The 15985-nt window shown below is 51.1% G+C and overlaps 1 protein-coding gene and 1 long non-coding RNA gene across 2 annotated transcripts; both read left to right on the top strand.

The window, feature by feature from the left end:
- Positions 1-206: 206 nt before the first annotated feature.
- PROK2 (prokineticin 2) lies at positions 207-7062 on the top strand. The gene is made up of 3 exons (XM_035337913.1): positions 207-438; positions 3648-3773; positions 6138-7062. Exons 1-3 carry the CDS (start codon positions 343-345, stop codon positions 6261-6263), a joined length of 348 nt encoding a protein of 115 aa, XP_035193804.1. The 5' UTR covers positions 207-342; the 3' UTR covers positions 6264-7062.
- Positions 7063-9665: 2603 nt separating this feature from the next.
- On the top strand, positions 9666-15889 carry LOC118173405. The gene is made up of 2 exons (XR_004754172.1): positions 9666-9924; positions 12468-15889. It is a non-coding gene; the product is annotated as an uncharacterized LOC118173405 (long non-coding RNA).
- The last annotated feature ends 96 nt before the right edge of the window (positions 15890-15985 follow it).

Raw genomic sequence — 15985 nt, 5'->3', positions numbered from 1 at the left:
TTCCAGCCCCTCTGGGCGCTGCCCCCGGCACTTTGCGGGATGCTCTTCACCAGCCCTGGGACATCCCCCAGCCCCTCCGCGGGCTGCCCCCCGAGCCGTGCCGAGCCCCCGTTGCCTCGGGTGCCCCCCTTCCCCCCCCCCCCCCCCGGGCTCCACCAAGCCCCGTGGCTCGGAGGGGTGCGCGCAGCATCCCGCTGCCGGGGCGGGGGTGACTCACGGCGCGGCGCACGGCAGCCCCCAGCTTTATAACGGCCGGGGCGGCACCGAGCACCGAGCCCGGCTCCTCTGCGCCTCTCCGAGCCCGAGGGGGAGCTCGGGGGGCCGCTGCCGAGGGCCGGCACCATGCGGAGCCTGCGCGGAGCCCCGCCGCCCCTGCCCGTGCTGCTGCTGCTGCTGGGGCTGGGGCTGGCGGCGGGGCGCGGAGCCGTCATCACCGGGGTGAGCGGCTCGGCACGGCACCGACGGCACCGATGGGACGGGCCGGTGCCGATGCGGGGCTCTGCCGAGGAGCGGGGGTGGCCGGGGAAGGGGTGCGGGGATGGAGGGGGTCTCCCTGCCGGAGGGATGCTCCGAGCGCCGGGGGATCCCCCGGAGGAACGGGACGGGGGTGGAGGGGCGCTGCCGTGCCGGGTGGTGGGGGGGACACGGAGGATGTCCCTGCGTGTGTGCGGAGATGGGGGGGTTCTTTGGGGTTGGGGACAGGAGAGCTGGGGTGGTTCTTTGGGGTGGCTGGTGCCACCATAAGGGGTCTCCCTGCGGCGGGTGATGCTGGGGCTGGCGGCTCCCTTGGGCTGTGGAGTCTGTTCCGGGGGTATGGAGTCTGTCCCGGGGCACCCAGCCAGCACCGTGTCCACCCCCCTCCCAGCCCCGGCTGCACCCTCCCGGGCCGGTCTCGGGGTCCCCCCCCTCCCGCAGCCCCGCTCCTGCAGCCCTGCCTGCTCGCAAGGCAGGCGCCGGTATTGCAAGCGCCACAAAACGCTGCTTTTTCGCCTCTTTTCCTTTTATTTCTCCCCCCAAGTATGACCGTGCTGCTTCTTCCCCTCGATAGCCGCCCGTCGCAGATGAGCCCTCTGTTGTTGTTGTTGTCGGGCTCGAGATTTACTTTGCTTGTGAAAATATTTTTTTTCCAAAGACGTTATTTAACCCGAAGCGTTGCATCACTCTTAAGTAAAATTATTATTTTTTTTTTTTCGTGTTTGCTTTGGATTAATAACCCAGCGCTTGCATTCTTGTGAGAGCTCTTTTGTAACCCTCCGAAGTTGTACTCGCAGCAGCGGGAACTCCGTGGCAGCCCAGGCTCCCGGTGCCGAGCTCCCTGAAGCCCGTGCAAGAGCTCGTAGGCATGTCTCTGGCTGGCAGATCTGCTCCCAGACTGACAGGGTTTACAGAGGAGAGAGTGTGAAGGGATCTTTTTAAAGCTGAGAATCAGAGGTTCCTTTTATATGGAAATGTTTTGAGCAATGGAGGAGCGGTTTATATAAGTCTTATTAAAGTTGTGGCTACACCTTTAAAACATAATTAATAAATTAAATGAAGTAACTGTGAAGCACTGAATAAAAGATTAGAGACAAAATGTATTCAAGAAGTAAAAATAGATTAGAAATAGCAAATGTGACTTTATTAACTGCTGCAGTGTATTTCTGCTTAAACCACTCGGATGTGTTTGGCTCCTGAACGAGCAGGCAGATCTCAGGTGAGAGCTGACGTAGGTGTTCCCGTCCCCATTCCCCGAGCCTGAAAGTGCTTTTCCTTTGCAATTTAAGGACTCAGTTCAAACCTTCCTTACTTCCGTGGCTGTCCATGTTCTGACTTCAGCTGGCTTTGGAGCCAGCATTTCACCAGGGACTTTCTCCTCGAGCTGCCTTTTCCACAAAGCCGTGTTAAATGGGGTGCTGAGCAGGAATGTCCTTCGTGTTGTGTCCTGTGCACGTCAGGAGGCTCGGTGTGAATTACACACTGGAGTTAAGGTGTGGGCAGCAGCCTTTGGGACGAATATTTTACTAGCTTGTCATACATTTTTGGAAGGGGAACCTGAAAACTCCTGCCAGATGTGTATATGTGCGTGCGTGAGTGTGAGCTTTAAAACCAAACATCGCCCAGCGCGGGGCGTTAGGTCCCCTGCAGGTGCTGCTCACCGCTTGCCTCTCTCCCTTGATGGTTTTGACCTCCGAGCCCCAACTCACTGACCTGCAGCGTTTGTGACCAGGGCAAAAATTAGAACATCAAAAGGACTTTTTTATTTTTATTTTTTTTTGAGAGGTTAGAAAGCAAACACTATCTACCTGGAAGGCTGCACGGGCAGTTTTGCAGACATATTACTCTTTTAAGTAAATACGCTGTGTGTTTGGGCTCACTTGCAGTGCAGAGCTCTTCACTTCACTAAATTTGTGTCCAGGAGGAGTGCTGGCCCTTTGGGCTACACGCACTGTTAGTGGCTTGACACCAATGCAACAGCTTTTTCCTAAATCACCAGCTGATCTGTAAATACATATTTGGGTCTGGTGTTGCTGTTTGAAACAGTGTAGGATTTACCCAGCAGAGTACAGTCTAGTGGCATTTATTATGTAAATCCCAAGGTAAGACCCGTAAGCGTTTTTCCTCCAGTGAATATTTGTTCTGATACACCGCCTTCCCCAGAGCCCTTATCGTCTGTCATGTACATTTTTAGAAATTGCCTGTTTATGTACTGCTGACCAGAGCCTTCGGTCCACCAGCCCTGCTGCCAGCCATGAGGAGGGCAGCGAGTTAACTAAACTTACTTTTGGGGTGTAATCAGAGCTTTTAACTAACGGGATTTCTCACTGAAGAAAGGAGACCAGCTTTAGCACTAAACCCATATAATAACAAGTCTGGTAATCTTTTGGTTAAAAAAATAAGCAAAAGGCAAACAAGAACCTTTTCCAATTCCTAATACATCAATTGCTCTTCATGGTTTCTGGTTTTTGAAATATCCCTAACAGTTTGTGTTTTGGTTGGTGCTTAACGAAGCCACGAAGTGTATTGGATAAGTGGCTGAAATTTTAATTTCCCTCCTGCAGGGAAATTTTTATTTCCCTCTTGCAGGGTGAGTGCCTCCACTGTAGCATTTTCCTGGGTGTGGACACTTACACAAAGCTTTTTCTGCTACACGTTTGAGACCTCACGTAATTCCAAATAACCACAAAATCCTTATTTAAACTTTTATTTTGTCTACCTCCACTGGGAGTCTGCTGATGAAACTATCGAGCATTCTTGCGTCTGAAAGGCACTCAGCCATAAGATATTATCATAAGAAGGTAGATGAAATAGTTACCTAAAAATCCTTAAATTCGTGGATAATTTTGTTTCGTAGCTTCTCTGCTAGACAGGATTTGCAATTGGTGCCCTGGGTCCTTGCTCCCATCTGGGGAAGCTTGGTGGCACGGGCCTTGATCACTGCAAAGCAGTGGCAGTCCTGGGGCTGATCCTGTCTCCGGGGTTGGGCTTTAAACACTGCTGTGCTCCACCCTGCAAGGTGCCAGGAGCCCGCACGTCCTCCTCAGACCTTGTTGTTCTGCCTTAAGGAGCTGCGATGACTCATGGGGTGTCGAGGTAGCTGTCAGGCACCTGACCCGTCCTATTTGTGGAAGGCATTTATTAATAATTTTGTCTGCATTGTCGAACTGCAGGCCTGCGACAGAGATCAGCAGTGCGGAGGAGGGATGTGCTGTGCGGTCAGCCTGTGGATCCGCAGCCTGCGAATGTGCACGCCGATGGGGAATTTGGGAGAGGAGTGCCATCCTCTGAGTCACCGGGTGAGTACCTCCAGGGCTGCGGGCTGCCGCGGGCAGGGCAGGGACAAACGCAGATACACTGCCCTGGGAGTGCATCGCATGAAGGTTATACGTGGTGGAAACGCGGGGGAGTATCACGTGCATTGCAGTCCAGCCATTCGCTTATTTATGGAAATAATGCTGAGGGTGCATACCTAAGGAAATGTATTACTGTCAGAATTATTCTGAAGACAATAGTACACGCTCTTCAGTTTGTTTTCCTATTAGTTAGTTCTCGCTGATTTGCTCTGTTACATGATCTGAAACATCCTGAGCAGCTCCCGAGCCCAGCCCTGCTCTCGCACGTGAGCTGCTGAGCTCTGTGGATCCGAACGAGATCCCATCACAGCCACAGACGTGTCACCCGCAGCTGCTGGGACACCCAGCGCAGCACTGTCCCTGCCATCAAGCAGCAATGGCACGCTGTGCTCCGGGGGCCAAGAGCCGCTGGCGCCTTTCGGGGCGGTAGGGAAGGTGCTGAGACCAAACGAAGAGCACGGCCCAAGAGCCATCACCAGTGAGGAATACCAGGGCAATGCATTTCGTTTAGAACTGTACAGGTAGTCAGCTGCCTCTTTCACAGTTCCCTTCAGTGCCTGGCTTCTCAGCTCTGTTTCTCCAGTTAATTTTCTCAGTTTTATGAAGTGCAAAGCTCTGTTCTATTACAATTATTATTATTTTTTTAATCTTCTACTGTGGCATCGGGGACCAAATTCTCATTTTTACTGTGCAGTGTAGCAGATTTTTCTTGTAAGGGCTCTTTACATTAGCAGGAATCAGGATAAAAGAAACTATCCTCTATTATTATTATTATTATTTTTAATGGTCTTATTGCTATTGCATGATAGCTTATACCATCTGATATATTTTAGGCTAATTACAGTCAGGTAAGATGCCTGCCACCCCGGGCTGATGGTTGCAGTCATGGATGTTACAGGCTTTATGAGGTTAATTTCAGATTCAGATCCCTTATCCCACTGCTCTTCACAACAAACACAAAGCAAACTGATTTCCTGTAGCACGTGAAATCACATATCTTTAGGAGCGGAGAACTTGCTCAAGGGTTTCTCTCCCCTAAATACTTGGGAGGGGGTTGCTGGGGACCAGTCACCCTGACCACCAGCGCCTTTCCTTGGCCTGCAGGCCAGGCGTGGAGCAGCGGCACCAGGACAGCCTCAGCCCGTGTTGCTGTCATTGCGCTTGCACTCTCCTGTTGAAGGCTGTGTATACAAAATCAGTGCTGGTGGGAGACCAGCCTTGTGCTCCCCGTCAAGGCTCTCCCGCCGGCAGTGGCCCCCATGGCTGCACCACCGCCTGGGGGACCTCCAGAGAGGTGCCCTGGAGGAGATGGCTGGTGGTTGGCTTTCCACCTCCTGGTTTCCTTCTCAGCAACTAGATGGCGTTGGCTCGATGCTGTTAGCAGCCTCTCCTGGCACCGCAGAGGCAGGCTTTGCAGCAGGTGAGGGTTGGCAGGACCGCAGGCAGAGCTGGCAGCACGGGGGGGTTCGCTGCCGTTGTGCACCTCGCACACAGCCCCCATGTCCCTCCCTTGTCACCTCCAGACTCCTGTCACCCTCTTGCTCATCAAAACCCGAGGCTGGGCATGCTGTGGGGTAGTGCACCCCATCCCCATAGCGCTGCCACCCACCCCCTGTCCCCAGCCAGGTGTGTCCCCCCCAGCTCCAGCGTGGGCGTCCCTCCGAAAGAGCTATTTCCTTGCTGAGCGTAAGGCTTTGAATAAATCCCTTCAGCTGTCGGAGGCATCTCTGAGTCAGCCGTGCCAGCAGGAGAAGCTGAGATTTTAGGTTTTTCTGCAGTGCTGTGCGTGGGCACCCGCAAGGTGTGATTCCCGCAGGGAGCTCCCGGCTCCGTGCCCGGTGACCTCTGTGTTCATGCGGAGGCACCGGGGCGGGGGGCATGGGGAAGCCCGCGGCATCCTTCGTGCTGGGCTCCTCTCCAGGGGGTGCTGGGCACAGGCTGGTGCTGGCCTGAGGGCCTCGGTGTGACACGCAGGGAGCCTGTGGGACTTCCTCCCTTTGTCTTTCTTAAAGAGAGAAATTGCACAGCAAAGCAATGTCAGAATGTTAAAATTCTGGGCTCAAAATGCCCAGAAATTGGGAAATGAGGGAATTAGGGCTGCGTGCCCGACTAGCAGGTGGTGGCTTCTCACCTCTCACAACATCCTGCTGAGCACAGGCATGGCAATGCAGATCCCAGCCCATCTCGTGCTGCCGGGGGCAAAGCTCCTGCACAATGCAGAGCCTGCGATCGAGCCGTTACACGCCATCAGTTACACGGCCACTGCCCCGTGCCCCCCGCCCTGACGCCCTCTCTCTCTGTGCCCAGGTGCCTTTCCCGGGGCGGAGGATGCACCACACCTGCCCCTGCCTCCCCAGCCTGGCGTGCGCACGGACTTCTCCCAGCAAGTTCAGGTGTTTGCCAGACTTCAGGAAAGAAGATGTCTTCTTCTAGCAGGAGCTGCTCGGCGCGAGGAAGGGCCGCTCGATGTGTTCCTGTTCTTGTTGTCGTGGTGAACAAGGTACTTACCGGGGAACCCCCTCTCACACACTGTCCTGCCTCGCCACCATTCAAACCGACAATGCGATGCTCTGCTGTAGTGGCCAAGGTTTTCTGAGGGGCTGGCAGTGATGGGGTGGGCGAAGCGAGACGTGGTAACGTGACACTGCTTTCTGAGGGCAGGAGCCCACGGTCCTGTTGTCCCCGTGGTTCCAGCATAGCCCCAGAGCGAGAACATCCAAGGTTATTGTCACCTTTGGAAAATTTTGGCCATGTTTTTACACTTTGGGATGCCTGAATCGAACTGAGATTTGAGTAATTCTATGGTGTGAAGCGTACGATGATTGCCAAAAACCTGTATTTACGTCACATTTCATTTCTTTATTAATATAACTGTACTTGTAAGTTAGGCACATCTCTACATTAAAAGATTAACCAATAGATGTAGATTTTACACTTTTAAAAAGTGGGAGATGGAACCAAAGCATTTCAGTATTCAAAGCATTAAATATTTTGTTATTTTAGTATTCTAAGATGAGGAAAAGTTGTTGTTACTTGAGTTGGTGTAAAACTACCTGATCATCTCAAACTATGTATTAAGATGTAGTTTATATTAAAAAAGGAACCCTGAAGTTTCTTGTAATGGGCTGCCTGACTTCTTGTATATGTATGGATTTGCTGTGTAAAAATTCTGTATCAGAATAATGGCAGTATGTTATTTGATTTATTTTAATATTATAACATTATTTTGTCACTGTGGTTTTCAATTTTTATTCAGTGTAATCCGTTACCACATACTTGATTCACCCAGGCTAGCAGAACTCCTTGAAGGTAGCTTAGGAGAAGATGGTGTGCCTCTGCCTGCTGTTAGGGAAGCTCAGCATTTTACAAGGCACGAACGCCTCAGCCGAGCTGCGCTCTTGGATGGAGATGAGGGGGAATATTGGTGGAGCTCACATGAGAGGTTTTTCTTGGCACATGCCTCAAAGGATCAACTTTAGCCTGTCGAACATGTAATTTGTGGGTTTTCTATGAAATACCGTGCGTCTTCATGTTTACTCGCCAGTCCCTGTAGCTGGAATCCTAATAGTTTGTGTGAGCTTCGCACATTTTTTGCTCTCAGACATGCAAACATATGCTGAAGCTGGAAAAGTGAAGTCATTCATCCTCCAACAATCAGTGCTTTTGCTGCTGGTGGCGGTGGGGGATTGAGAAGTTAGCACGCCTGCAAGAAAGCAAACACCTGCACTACTTAGAGAAGATGAGAAGCGTCCCAGCGAGTTTACCAGGCACCTGATGCTGGGCTCCAGAGACAGAAAGGAACCACTGCAGCAGCTATTTTGCCAGATCCTTATTCATCTTACACGCATTCAAAAAGTTGGTGTCTAGAGAGAGAGGATTGCATCTTCCTGACTCAAAGTGGCCCACGTACAGGGCTCCTGTTCTGAAGCATACACATTTTGCTTTACCCTTTGCACTGGTGATAGAGCAGCTGTGCAGGGGGCTGCAGGCTCCAGTCCTGTAAATAAGTTTAAAAAAAGATGGTTTGCATTCATGTGGTCATGAATGGAAACTCTGGAAAGCTGCCCCGCCCTACCCTGGAGATCACAGACATCTCTGTGAGGAGGTGATTAGGAGGGGGGGGGTTTGCTCTTAAGCCAAAGGGCTGGATTTGACAACGGAAAAACAGCTCGTTCCAATCCTAATGCAGAAACCTGGGAGCACTGCACAGAGCCTTGACCTGGATTTAAAATCAAAACTAAAACCTGATGCTACTGCTGTCACTCAGTGCTCCCCAGAGTGTGAGTCTGCAGGGGAGGAACACAGCAGGAGCCTGGTGTTGCTCTTCTGTCCTCTTCTACCAGCATAAAGCTTGCTTAGTATCATCATGGGCTTCAGTTCGCACCCAAGGGAAAATCAGGAATGAAAACAGAAGCAGCCCCAGTGTGTGTGTCCTGTCTCTTATTCCACTCATCTCCACCAAAGCACACCATCCTGGTGTTCAGAACGATGAGACACAGCAGGAACCACCAGCCCTGCTCCTCATCTTCCATGGGCGTAAATCACCAGTGACCCCAGTGAAGGTAATCATCCTGGTTTATATCAGCGCAAGTGAGCAGGCAATTACAGCTGATGACTGCCTTAGACCTGCCAAGCAGGGCTGCTAGGAGAGTTTATCACACAAGAGCAGAGCAACTTTGTAGCTGTAATTCTTGCCAATTAACTTGTGGGATCAGGTATTTATCTGGGTAATGAGAAGAGCCCCTGTTATGCTAGAGAAAATTCACTCCGTGGTCAGGAGGGTGGAGTGCTTGTGACCTGCAGCCCATCCTAGTGAGGGCATTAGGAAGGGTTTTTTTTTGAGAGATGCCATCCTCTTGCTGTCCTCGAGGGTTTCTCCCACCCTCCCTGCCTCAGCTGTCCTGCCTGCAGCTGCCGAGCAGAAGAGCTAAAGGCAAAACCTGTCTGTCCTTTAATTTTCTTTCTGCAGTGGAGTGAGAAAAATAAATAAATAATAATAAAAAACCCTTTGCTTTACAGTGGTAAACCAGTGACCACCAGAGCTATTTCAGAACATAAACGGCCATCTGTGTCCCTCTGCTTTTCCCTTGAGCAAGCTTTTGCCTCGAGGGGCACCTTGCCCTACAGTGATGGATGGAAAAGGTGGCCAGCCCCAGGCCAGCCCTGCTGGTAGAGGTTTTTTTTTCAGGGAGTTGTGCTACTCACTTTGCCTCAACATCACCCCAGCGCTACCTCCAGGCCAGAAGCAGCCTCCTCGCATGCCTGCAAGGAAGGGAAGGGGGCAGGCCCTTGCAAGAGAAATCAGACAAGAAAAGAGTGCAAAACTCCCACAGCCCCAGAAACACCTTTGAGGAAGGGAGAAGTCTCATCCTGCAGCACACACAGCTTGTCAGGTGCTGGAGAGCCTGGTGTTAATGCCTTGCTTTATTCACTCCACTTAGATCTGTGCTAATGCTCAGCTAAATTTGATTAATACTGGGGCAATATTATTAATTATTAATAAAAAAATGTGTATTAATTTTTAATGTTATATTAATATTGATATTACTGATATGTTACAGAATAATGATGATATCTCCCAAACGGGAGGAATTTCCATGTTTTTCACTAGATTTTGCCTCAGCAGAAAGCCATTGCAGGAAGGGACACCACCACACACAATAAGCTGCTGTCTTCATTTGGTCACATGCTTATTAAGAAGGGTGAAGCGAGGTGCTTTGGTCTGTGGGTGCACAGGTGGGAGGGCAGCCATGCACCTGTAAGCCTGGGGCAGGAGAGCAGGAGAACACCCAGCTGAGGCTCAGCCTCATCTGCGTCCTCCTCCCTACAATTCCCCCCAGGGAAACGTTGTCACTGCTTTAAAAGGTTGCAAAGTCTTTGAGGGCAGGGGTGGCACAAAATAAATCTTCCTGGTTGCTTGGCAAGTGGGGCTGAGCTCTGAGCAGGTCTTTAGCATGGAGACAGGTCACCCTAACTGCACTGGCTGTGCAGGAGGGTTAAGTGAAGGGAGAGGAGTTAATATAAGGGTAGAGGTCATGCTGCAGGTTTGGAAAGCTCCAAAGAAGAGCGTATACCTGTGTGGGACAGCTCTAAGGTAAGTGAAATGGGATGTTTGTGGTTTTATTCATGTGCCTGTATAGGTAAGCTGTAAATCCTGGGTTTCCCATTATCTTGTACCTCCAGCATGTAGGGCGATCTCATAATATACCTCATAAAAAGGCCCTTTGCTGGCCTGCCTTGTCAGCATAACGAGCCGTAATGATATACAGCACCAGCGAGTGTGACTGCAGCCTGAGGTCCTCGCGGGTGCCCTCCCACCCCAGTAGCTCTCTGATTTGTTATTACTGCACAGATGGAAATTCAAAAGAAACAGAAGGTGCTAAGAGTCCCTTGATTTAAACAAGATGTCTCAGGAATTTGATCTTGACAATGTGTAACATGTTTTCCAGAAGGAATTAGAAAATTGCAGGAAGAGAAAAGACTGTGCAAATACAGGAGGATTTTGATAATAGCAAAATCAATGTGCCTCTCTCTATTAGATAGAAACGAAATGCCAAACCAGCAGGGGTGCAGCTGTTAGACTGATCAATGCTCTGAGCACGGGAAGGGAGATGAGTTTAATGCACATCAGACTTACAGCAGATCATCTGCCGCTTGTCAGGGAGAGCCGTGGCTGCGTGTGGAGCCAGCCCAGGGCAGGAGGCTGATTTTTTGCTGGTTTGGCGGGGAGGAATTCCCCGTGATCTAGCTGCCTGGGAGGACGGCAGCCTTTGTCCCCCCGGGGCTGTGGGGGAGCCTCCAGGTGCAGGAGGCTGGAGCCGAGCGAGCCCAGCGTGCAGGCAGGAGGGCAGCGTGCTTCACTTCATGGTGCAGGCCTCCGGGGCCTCCCCGCTGCTGAGCCTCCGCCACCAGCTCGCAACACGTGGAAGGGATTAGATGTGGCTTTTAATGTAAGGCAGCTTTGTAAACCCCACGGCTGTGAGGCTGCTCAGCGGCAGACTGGAAATGTGGCCGGGTTCCAGCGAGGCGAGCAGGACCCAGCCCTCCCTATTTACTTTTGCCCTCGCACACGTGAGCGTGCTGTGTGCCGCTTCGTGCGGGTGGACACGGTCTTGCTGTGAGGAGCCCACAGACGAGCAAAGCTGGTGTTCCCTTCAGGGGGTGCCTACTGGGGCCTCTCTCCATTTACTCCTCTGTTAGGCTTCGGTGGGGCCCATCACTGGAACGTCCAGCCTGAGGGGAGGCCCTGCTGAGGCAGCTGCAGGCGTGCTCAGCCTTTCCAAAAATGTATCTGCATCCTGTCAAGTCAGCAGACTTTTCCCCTAAAATTTCTTCTCTTACATGGCTGAAACTTTGACAGGACGACACATACCCCTGCCCTTTTCAATTCCACGCCAAAGCTTCCTTGGTGCTGCATTGTCGTAACTTCACCTGCACCCCGGTTTCATTGAACTCCCCAGCATTACTACCAAACCTTTTGTGCATTGCCACAGAGCCCTCCATTACCTGGGTTTGGTTTCCAGAAGCACTTACGCTCAAATACTGCATGAACAGAGCGAGGAAGAGTCCTCCCGGCTGAGTGTGTGGGATCTCACGGGAAAAATCATAGGGACTTCCATGCCTGGCTGTGGGCAGGTCCTGGGGGGGGCTGGTTTCTGCAGCCTCCACCATCTTGGTGCCGGGAGGCAGCGGTGGTGTTGGCCTGGTCGTGCCCTCCTCCCTGCCATGCCATGGCTTCGAGCTGTGCCCCCACGTGCAGCACTGCCGACTCCTTGGCTTGTGTGCCTGCCTTCTCCCCCCTTGAGTCACCATGCGGCACGGCTGAGCAGATTGTGCGGCCGTCCGCCTTCCTCCACACCCAGATGTCTCCTGGGGCGGCTGCTGCCGGGGCAGCTCGCCCCACGGGGACGTCCCCTCTGCACCCTCCCTTGGTTCTGGTGCTGGTGTGCGAGGCCTGCGGAGGGGGGGAAGGAGCAGGAAGAGCCTGGCTGATTTACTCGGCTATCGAGCTCGTCAACTGCTTCCTTTCCATCACCCTCCTTCAAGCGCTCGGGTGACAGATGGGAACAGATTGAGCGATTCGACGGAGGGAGGTAATATTCCACTAAATCATTCCTCTTTCTCTCACTGTCTGAAAGCACGCAGACCTTGGCCCTGGCTTATGAGCCTGGTGTGTTTCCCCCCTCTGGATTTTTTTTCATGACAAAGCCGTTTGAGCTCTACCTCTGCTAAAATTTCCAAGAGAAGCCAGTGCTGGTATTTATAAGATAAAACGGGTGTTGTAACACAGCAAATGGAAGGAGTGAATCACCCTGAGACAAAAAGGATGCTGATGCTGTTTGCTGGTGTTCCTGAATTTTGCCACCCCGTGTGCCCTGGCTGAGCCCCGGGCACAGCCCTGGCGCCCGGGCAGGCTGGCCGTGGGCTGGCGCGCAGGCTCCCGCTGCGCAGCTCACAGATGGAGCATCCATTTCTTTCCTGGATGACTTGTTCCAACGGTTAATCATTCTCACACAAACACAGGGTTTTATTTTTTAATGACACATCAGTAAATAACATTGAGAGGCTTCAGGAAGGGGTTTCTCTTCACTGGGCAATCTCCTTTTTTTTTTTTTTTTTTCCTTCCTATTCCATTAGCGCTGTGATGATTGCCTAAAATTAGCTGGGACTTCACAGCTTCCCCTTGCCCTTGCAAGACTAGCTTTGAACTTGAAAGCCTCCTACACGAAGTGCTCTCTGGTACCAACCTGGTCACAGCAGAGGTGAAAAATGTGGCACTGAAGAAAGTGGCTTTCCGATAAATACATCCACAGTAAAACCATGCATGACTCGCAAGATCAAAGACACAGTGCAAGTACCGAGGTCATTAAACATGAATAGAAATACAGAAATGCAACAGCTTGCATTAAAGGCTTAGCTTGACTTTAAAGTGAAGTGATGAAAGCTTATGTAGTCAGTGATTGTTCACCCCTGATAATGCTCTGCTTTTGCCACTGGTGCCACTGGTAGTTCTGGGCTTTACAAAGGTGAGTAGGAATAATTAATCATTTGTCGGATAAAGCACCGAGGCATGGGGCAATCAATGACCTGTACCAAGTGAAAACAGGTTCAGGGCTGCTCAGCATCATCAGCCCTAGGGAAAACCCAGAGAGGTGCGGACATCAGGCCCGTCTGAAATTCAGCCCGCGGTCGCCAGCTGTACAACTGACAGGTGAGTCAGGATTTAATCCACATAGGGTCCTTTGAATGACATGGTGCTGGAAGTCACCAGCATGGAAAGGGATTTGGGGTAAGGCTTCCATCAGCACAGCCTCAGCATAACACGACTCTGTGCCAGCTTTTAAGGGCCCATCTTCACTGCTGGTCTTCGGCTCCGTTCCTTGGGTTGCTGTACATGTTACCATACTCTGAAGCCCACCAACCCCTCAGCATGGGAGATGTTTCCTGGTTCGTGTCACAGCGGAGTTAATTGTAGCATGTGTAGTGTTTTGAGCAACTATAAAAGAAGCTGTGTTAAAGTTGGAGACTTTAGCAGACTGCTGTCAGAAAAAAAGCCCCCTGCTATGTTTCTAGTAATATTTTGATTTGTGGCACGACTAACTAATAAGGTTTCTGGGGTATTCTGCTATCACAGAATCACCTAATATGCAGCCTAAATTGGTGCAGTGCCTTGAGATGACATCCCCTTCTGCCAATACGTGCGTGTCACTGTCCGAGCCTCTGCTCTGCTGGGGTGGTTTGCTGGCAACTCTGAGCAAGTGCAGGCGCTGCACTGAGAAAGGTAACTGTGTGCAACCGTGTGGGCAGGTGGCAGAGATCCAGCCAAGCCCTGCGCATCCTTTGCTGGGAAGGGAGGGATGATGCCAGCTCTGCTCTCCTCTGAGCTCAGCACAACGTGTCCTAGGGCAGTCCCGCAGCATATGGCAGAGCAGCCTTCTGGAGGTGTAGCTGTATCACATCCAGGTAGAGCCCTAGGAAAGAATTGTTGCTGCCAGAATAAGCCAAAATCCTGCCCTTTTACTTAAGGCTACTGATTTCACATCATTCTGGGAAGCAGCCTTGTCTCCCCTGGTGCAGACCTGGCACTGACAAAGTAAACAGAGAGCTCGTGGGCTACGCATCCCCAGCTCATCCTCCACTGCTGAATATGTGACATTTACCCAACATCATAATTTGGCTGGGGTCAAATATTTCAGCCCCTTTCCTAGCAAACTTTCCAAATCTGAACAGCAGAGACAGAGGCACCCTGCGGTACTTCAAGCTTCAAGTGTTGCAAAGCAGAGCTCCCCATAGCCAATACTTGTTGAGATTTCAGATCAGTGTCATTTTTCACGCTGGTCTGACATGTAAGTTTATGCTAAAACCTCCACTGACTTCAGCATAGCAAGATTTCTACTGGGAATGTTTGCAAGGAACGTGTTAAATACCTGGTGAGTGAGTGAAGATGCCAGCAGCGATCAAGATTTTCCAGTGCGGCACAGCTCATGGAGCAACTGCAATTCTTCACCACAGATATGCAAAAGCAAGCGTGCTGTGACCTCTGAGCCAGACAGTGGAAAGTCTCCAGGGGAGATGATGATGGTATTTCCCGTGATACTGAGTACTCCCGTTGCCCAGAAGACAGAAAACTATCATATATATGTCCTGTACAGGAGGGGTACCGAGAGGACTCGATCTACATCTACCACTGGCAAGTGGAGGAGGTGAGAGCCCTGCAGTTGACCAAGCCCCCAAGGACTTTTTGTTTTGGTCAGAGGGGCTGGGGATGGGTTCAGAGCATCTGAGTTTTTGCAGATGAGCTCAGCACTTGCACAACAGGCTGCAATAGCTTCCCATGTGGATGTGGGAAGTCATTGTTAACACCCAGCTCCTGCTGAGTCTCATCCATTAGCACTTTGAGCCAGACCAGCAGCACTCGTGTTTTGGTGGGCAGCTGAGGACACGGAGGCTCACAGCCGCTCCTCAGAGGTCCTAGCAGCATCAGGGAGGGCTCCCCATGCTCAGTCCATTCTCCTTCACTTTATTTCTCTACTGCTGTTACTAAGAGCAGGTTTGCAGTCCCTCTGACACCCCTTCTCCAATCTTGGCCAAAGCAGTTAATCTCTGACCCACTTTCCCCACATCCAGATGCTGTGAGAACGTGTCGGTGCTGTGCTTTGGAAATGCTAGCTTTTTCCACAACTTCCTTATCTCTTCTCAGATTCCAGAAGGAATACTTAGCTTCTGGTGTCCCTCCAGCCCTCCCTGGCTTGGCATGCTCTCTTGGTGCACGCTCAGCCAGCAGGCTAAACTAGCAGCGTTTGCTGGTGTGCCTGCGCTGAGCACTGTTTCATTTCCCACCATCTATCTGTCCTTGGTGTTTAATTTCACATTTTCTGGAGTACAGCTCTGTTGTACAACAGCCACCCAAGCCTTGAATTAAAGCTACTGGAGTTCCTTCTTGTTTGTACTAGCGTAGCCAGGATCACGACCTGCCTTATGTTAAAAGTACCTAAAATACCAAATTATCCTCAAACAGCACCAATTTTGCCCTCAGAGTAAATCAGAAGGCCTGAGACAGCCCAGAATCCTCCCTGCCAGCAGAAGGTATGGTAGAGATACCCATCCTAAACTTCTTGGCAACCTGTCACTGCAACAAGGCCAACTCTGGTTGCCCCCGATGGTGACAGCAAAGCATCCATTCTTTTCAGCAGGTAAGGACCAGGCTCACCCCCCTGCGAGGGCACTGCCGAGGTGGGAGCCTCTAAAAACAGAGGCAGACACTCAATTCAGCAGCGTGGCTTCAGCTCCCCGAGTCTAAATACCCCCAGCAGGTCACCCAACGGCGACTTGTCATCCCGCATCTAGGACTGACTGTACAACTTGTGCCTAATCTTTCTAGAAGTGAAAATCATGCAGCTTCTAAGGATGTTTTAAAATAACTATTCTCCCATCTCTGTGGTTTAAATAGAATCATAACCATACTACTTATAGCTCGAATGCCAAAACATCTGACACTTTTAATAGACTAAGAGGAAAAAAAACGTGGACTGTTTCCTAATCCTGCTGGTACCAGAAGGCAAGACTTCACTTGGAGATCACAGTTCTAGCCCCTTGATAGATACTTTTATCTGCGTAAGAAGTTTCTTAAATTTTAAGAAAATACAACTCTGCAA

This window comes from Oxyura jamaicensis, chromosome 12, assembly GCF_011077185.1.
Source record: "Oxyura jamaicensis isolate SHBP4307 breed ruddy duck chromosome 12, BPBGC_Ojam_1.0, whole genome shotgun sequence".
NCBI lineage: Eukaryota > Metazoa > Chordata > Aves > Anseriformes > Anatidae > Oxyura > Oxyura jamaicensis.
This window is presented reverse-complemented; position numbering and strand designations above follow the sequence as displayed.

What these genes read in the sequence shown, in the direction of transcription:
- PROK2 (XM_035337913.1), top strand. Translation starts at nt 343, where the DNA reads ATGCGGAGCCTGCGCGGAGCCCCGCCGCCCCTGCCCGTGCTGCTGCTG. An exon ending in GCGGAGCCGTCATCACCGGG is followed by an intron (nt 439 to 3,647) that starts GTGAGCGGCTCG and finishes GTCGAACTGCAG; the next exon opens with GCCTGCGACAGAGATCAGCA. An exon ending in GCCATCCTCTGAGTCACCGG is followed by an intron (nt 3,774 to 6,137) that starts GTGAGTACCTCC and finishes CTCTGTGCCCAG; the next exon opens with GTGCCTTTCCCGGGGCGGAG.